Source organism: Apodemus sylvaticus, chromosome 12 (genome assembly GCF_947179515.1).
Source record: "Apodemus sylvaticus chromosome 12, mApoSyl1.1, whole genome shotgun sequence".
NCBI lineage: Eukaryota > Metazoa > Chordata > Mammalia > Rodentia > Muridae > Apodemus > Apodemus sylvaticus.
The window spans coordinates 88,305,027-88,310,864 of NC_067483.1; the positions used below are offsets into that span (position 1 = coordinate 88,305,027).

Genomic DNA, 5,838 nt, shown 5'->3' on the forward strand with positions numbered 1-5,838 from the left:
CTCTTTTTCCCCTTGGAATTCTGTCCCACAAAACAGAACTTTGACATTGTCAGATAATTCCAACAGGCGTGAACAGTATTGTTGAGAGACAGTGACCCAGTCTGTGTGTCTTCCAGACAGCTCTCTGTACTCTTTCTAGACAGCCCCCCCTCAGGGCTCAGGGGCTTGTCTCGTGCTGAGTTCCCAGGAGGTCCCAGGGGTGTGACCTTTCTTGTCCTTCCTCCCTGCCCCCCACCCCAGGGCCAACTATAAAGAAGGCCAGTACCAGCCCTCGGCAGAACATCTAGGCCCCAAGAGCTTTTCAGGGCACTTTAGGAACGCATACCTCCACCATTCCTCCTGGGCAGCGTCATGCAGTCCCTGTGGCTTTGCTGGGCACTCTGGGTACTGCCCCTGGCTGGCCCTGGGGTGGCGATGACTGAGGAACAGGTCCGGAGCAGCCTACTGCAGCAGCTGCAGCTCAGCCAGGTCCCCATCCTGGACAGAGTGGATGTGGAAGGGATGACCATCCCTACCCACGTGAGGTCCCAGTACGTGGCCCTGCTGCAGGGAAGTCATGCTGACCGCTCCCGGGGCAAGAGGTTCAGCCAGAACTTTCGAGGTGAGCTCTTCCTGCTGTCCCTGATCTCTAGACAGGCAGACTGACCATGCCCACTCTGGTGATGTGGACCCTTTCTTTGGGTATGTTGAGGGGGTGTGACCATGTACTGAGGACTCTCAAGGCCTGGAGGAGGTGGTACACCAGGCTGGAGTGACTGACAAGACCCAGACTCAGAGGAGAGGGAAACAGGGAAGAGCAGGATCATAGGGTATGAGTGGGTGTAGCAAGGGCCCGGTTCTTCTGGAGGCAGTAGTGCGACTTCTGGGGTCATGATCTAGGACCATCTGGGACAGTGGCTTGTGCTGTGAACACTGAAGGCATGGTTGAAGCCACTTTGGGTTAAAAGCAAACAAAACCTCCAGCATCCTGAGATCAGACTCAAAGAAAGCCAGATGCAAAGCCGGGCTCCTGTAAGGACCCGACTCTCCTCAGCTCCATTACTTCTGGGTCCCAAAGCTCTTTGTGCTTCATTGGGGAAGTTTTGGGACCCAGGTTTTTCCTGGAGATTTTAGGTAACTGGTTTTCCAGGCGCAGAACTGGAAAGGCTCTGTCCTAGCCTACTCCGAGCACAGTGGAGAGGCTGGGCTGACTCTGTCCTTGTCCACAGAGGTGGCAGGCAGGTTCCTGGTGTCTGAGACCTCCAGTCACCTGCTAGTGTTCGGCATGGAGCAGCGGCTGCCGCCGAACAGCGAGCTAGTGCAGGCCGTGCTGCGGCTGTTCCAGGAGCCGGTGCCCAGAACAGCTCTCCGGAGGTATGAGAGGCTGTCCCCACACAGTGCCCTGGCTCGGGTCACCATCGAGTGGCTGAGAGTTCGTGAGGATGGCTCCAACCGCACTGCCCTTATCGACTCCAGGTAGGGGGATGCTGCTGGATGAGGAGGAGGAGAAGGAGGAGGAAGAGGGGTGGTTTGTGTGTGTGTGTGTGTGTGTGTGTGTGTGTGTGTGTGTGTGTTGGGAGAGTTGGGAAGTGCGGGTTCGGCCCTGCCGGGGTGGAGGGGAGCAGCAGATGATAGGCAGGACCCGACAGACTCCTCCAGGGCCTCCCTAACAGCCTGCCAGTCCCCTCGCCTGACGCGCGCCGCTGTGTCTCAGGCTCGTGTCCATCCACGAGAGCGGCTGGAAGACCTTCGACGTGACGGAGGCCGTGAATTTCTGGCAGCAGCTGAGCCGGCCGAGGCAGCCGCTGCTGCTCCAGGTGTCGGTGCAGAGGGAGCATCTGGGCGCGGGGACCTGGAGCGCACACAAGTTGGTCCGGTTCGCGGCGCAGGGGACGCCGGACGGCAAGGGGCAGGGCGAGCCGCAGCTGGAGCTGCACACGCTGGACCTCAAGGACTACGGGTAGGCTGGAGGTCGGGTGGCTAGGGATGCGATCGACCGGGATCCTTCTCCCTTCCTCGTCTTCCGCCGAGTTTTCGTACCAGCTCTCGTGTGGACTATGTAGGCTGCCCCAGAAGATGAGCCATTCCTACCGATAATATTTTCCCGTGGTGCGTTTAGAAATGGTATTATAATATTATAACATTTTATTTCCACTCACCCCTTCATGACTAAGTCTTTGAAGGTTTTTAGCTGTAAGACAGGTGTTGGTAGCGCATGCTTTTAATTCCACACTTGGAAGGGAGAGGCAGGCAGATCCCTGAGTTTGAGGCCAGTCTGGTCTACAGAGGATAGCTAAAGCTACACAGAGAAATCCTGTTTCAAAAAACCAAAATCAAAACGAAACCAAACCAACCAACTAAACAAACACTAAAAAAAGAACAAATGCTAACAAAACACATCTTATTAGGCATAAACTTTAAACAGTTGTTATTTGCTACTTTTGCGAATGTGCATCCTGTGGACCCGTGTGCATGTGGAGGTCAGCAGACAGCTAGCTCTGTGCACTGTGTTCTACTCTGTCACCTTTATGTGGCTTCCAGGGATCCAATCCAACCCGTGCTGTCAGTCTTGCATGGCAAGCTCTTTACCTGCTAAGCTACCTTGCCTCCCCTGCATATACTCTTTGTTGTTAAAAATTACTGCCGGGCGGTGGTGGTGCACGCCTGTAATCCTAGCACTCTGGGAGGCAGAGGCAGGCGGATTTCTGAGTTCGAGGCCAGCCTGGTTTACAGAGTGAGTTCCAGGACAGCCAGGGCTACACAGAGAAACCCTGTCTTGAAAAAACCAAATCCAAAAAACAAAAAAAAATTATTTTGGGGGAATTTTATACATGTATACAATGTATCTTCATTATAGCCTTCTCTACTCCCCATCTTCTTGCTCCTCCTGATAAGCATTATAGTGTGTGTACATAGGTGTGTGTGTGTGTGCATATGTGGTTTGTGTGTTGTGTGAAGTATGTGTGCATGCTATGTATGTGTATTGTGTGTGTATGTGGTATGTATGTGTGGTGTGTGTAATATGTGTGCATGTGTGTATGTGTGGTGTGTGTATATATGTGATTGTGTGTAGTATGTATGTGTGGTGTATGTATGTGTGGTATGCATGTATGATATGTGTAGTATGTGTGCTGGTGTGTATATATGTGTGTGCAGCATGTGTGTGCATGTGTGTGTATATGTGTGTGAGTATATGTGTGGTGTGTGGTGTGTATGTGTGTGTATATATGTGTGTGGTGTATGGGTGGTATGTATGTGTGGTGTGTGTGGTGTGCATGTGTGTGTGTGGTATGTATGTGTGCATGTGTATATGTGTGTGTGTGTCAAAGGATGACCTTGAATGTCGGTGAGGCCTCCTTGTTACTTGCATGTAGTTTGGCTGCAAGTTTCTGGGGGGTTTTCCTGTCCCCACCTTCTGTTTTTCTTTAAGAGCATATTGATTACTGAGGCACACTTCACGGCTAGCCTTCTGTGGGCACTGGGGATTTGAACTCGGGCTGCTCTCATATTTGTGCTCTTCCCCTATTAAGCATAATGTTTTGTATTTTGAGGCAAGGGTCTCAGAGCTCAGGCTGGATGACCATGGACTCTTGATCTTCCTGGCTTCACCTCCTTAGTGCTGGGATTACAGGCGTGTCACCATGCCAGCAGCATGGAAATTTTCTTTTCTTTTTTTAAGATTCATTTATTTTATTTATATGAATACACTGCAGCTGTCTTCAGACATCCCAGAAGAGGGCATCAGATCCCATCACAGATGCTTGTGAGCCACCATGTGGTTGCTGGGAATTGAACTCAGGACCTTTGGAAGAGCAGTCAGTGCTCTTAAACCACTGAGCCATCTCTCCAGTCCCAGCATTTTTTAAAAATTTTTATTTATTTATTTATTATATGTAAGTACCAGACACTCCAGAAGAGGGAGTCAGATCTCAACACATTACATGTGGTTGCTGGGATTTGAACTCAGGACCTTTGGAATAACAGTCAGTGCTCTTAACCACCAAGCCATCTCACCAGCTCCCAGTATGTCCTTTTAAAAAACTTTTTCAGTCTCACTAAGGAGCTGGCCTGGAACTCTGTGTAGATCAGTCTGGCCTCAAATTTACAGATCAACCTGTCTTTGTTTCCTGAGTGCTAGGGGATTAAAGTCAGGCATACCTTGCTCAACTTTATTAGGTATTATAGGTAACCAAGTATGGTTTAACGCTTATAGGAGGGTGTGCATAGGTCATATGTACAGACTCTACCATTTGGGTATCCTTGGGCTTTCTGGAGGCCATCTCCCATGGACATTGGTCACTGAGGACAAGTTGCTTAAGACCAGGCCTTTGTCATGAAGTTAACTTCTATCTAGCTCTGCTTTTCACTGGTTCTCTGTCATGTCACTGAGCACCTTTGGGTGTCAGTGTCCTCAGTTATAGCAAGGTTAAGACTAGAACTTCCTTCAGGATTCCTCTGAGGATGAAGTGCAAGCATCGTCTGAGGTAACACGTAGGCCATACTTAGTCCTGGAATACCAAGACTCTTAACAAGCAGTAGCTCACCTTATGTTCTAGACATTTATTTATTCTTTAGTCTTCACAATTCTCCCTGAATACCTTAGGAAATGGTGGGTAGGACTTCCTCCCAGATGCTCCTGACCCCTGCCCTGTCAGGTGACCTTTGATCTCTCACCCCTATAGAGCTCAAGGCAATTGCGACCCTGAGGCACCAGTGACTGAAGGCACCCGATGCTGTCGCCAGGAGATGTATCTGGACCTGCAGGGGATGAAGTGGGCCGAGAACTGGATCCTGGAACCCCCAGGGTTCCTGACTTATGAATGTGTGGGCAGCTGCCTGCAGCTGCCGGAGTCCCTGACCATCGGGTGGCCATTTCTGGGGCCTCGGCAGTGTGTTGCCTCAGAGATGACCTCTCTGCCCATGATTGTCAGCATAAAGGAGGGAGGCAGGACCAGGCCTCAAGTGGTCAGCCTGCCCAACATGAGGGTGCAGACGTGTAGCTGTGCCTCGGATGGGGCGCTCATACCCAGGGGGCTAGATCTGTAGTCTCCGTGTCCACAGTTTTATTCTCAGTGAGCTGGCTACCTTGTCCTACCGTAGTGCTCACATTTTACCTTTGCCCTAGTCTTTCACGCCTTGGTTTCCTTGTCCATCACCTAGCTTAAGCACTTACGTGAGTAAATCATGTCCCGCCAGCAGGACACCCCGGCCCCACTTAGCCTAGGACACGGTTGTGCAGTGAACAGGTTCCCAGTTGAGTCTGTTTTCTGGCCAGTTCTCAGCTAAGTGTGCAACAAAACTCTGTGGTGAGAATGGGAATCAAAAGCTAATTTACTCTCACACAGTGATTGCTGGGGACAGCATACCATGACAGGGACTGCCCGCAGCAGGCTGGAGGAAGACTTCTCCGAAGCCTGCAGCAGCAACTTGTTAAAAACAATTGTTCCCATTTCTCCTAACTTTAGCCCTGGACAATGGCTGTATACATTTCATTTGTGCATGACTGCTTTTCAGTTGGCCTTGGTGTGCATAATTATTCTATTATATCTGACTTTCTTACTTCCTTCTTCTTCTGCTTTGGTGAATTCTGTGAAACTAGATGCTCCCTGATGTAATGATTCTTAAACAATTACAAGTTGAGGCATGGGGCACAGCACAGCACAGTCCTTCCCCCCCCCCACCCCCAGACAGGGTTTCTCTGTGTAGCCCTGGTTGTCCTGGAACTCACTCTGTAGACTAGGCTGGCCTCGAACTCAGAAATCCGCCTGCCTCTGCCTCCCAAGTGCTGGGATTAAAGGCGTGTGCTACCACTGCCCGGCCACAGCACAGTCCTAACAGCCCAGGTGCATGTTGTGCCCT

At 50.8% G+C, this 5,838-nt stretch overlaps 1 protein-coding gene across 2 annotated transcripts; it reads left to right on the forward strand.

Annotated features, from left to right (window-relative positions):
* Positions 1-351: 351 nt before the first annotated feature.
* Positions 352-5,620, forward strand: LOC127697380 (left-right determination factor 2). Of its 2 annotated transcripts, XM_052200494.1 has the most exons (5): positions 352-601; positions 1,209-1,251; positions 1,354-1,455; positions 1,694-1,939; positions 4,662-5,620. In XM_052200494.1, the coding sequence occupies exons 1-5, from the start codon at positions 352-354 to the stop codon at positions 5,023-5,025; spliced, it is 1,005 nt and encodes a 334-aa protein (XP_052056454.1). In that variant the 3' UTR covers positions 5,026-5,620. The 2 variants fall into 2 exon arrangements, with proteins under 2 accessions (XP_052056454.1, XP_052056455.1); XM_052200495.1 differs by having other exon boundaries at positions 1,209-1,455.
* The last annotated feature ends 218 nt before the right edge of the window (positions 5,621-5,838 follow it).

Coding starts and splice junctions, on each gene's coding strand:
- LOC127697380 (XM_052200495.1), top strand. CDS start 352: ATGCAGTCCCTGTGGCTTTGCTGGGCACTCTGGGTACTGCCCCTGGCT. Junction 1,456..1,693: donor ACTGCCCTTATCGACTCCAG/GTAGGGGGATGC, acceptor GCTGTGTCTCAG/GCTCGTGTCCATCCACGAGA. Junction 1,940..4,661: donor CTGGACCTCAAGGACTACGG/GTAGGCTGGAGG, acceptor TCACCCCTATAG/AGCTCAAGGCAATTGCGACC.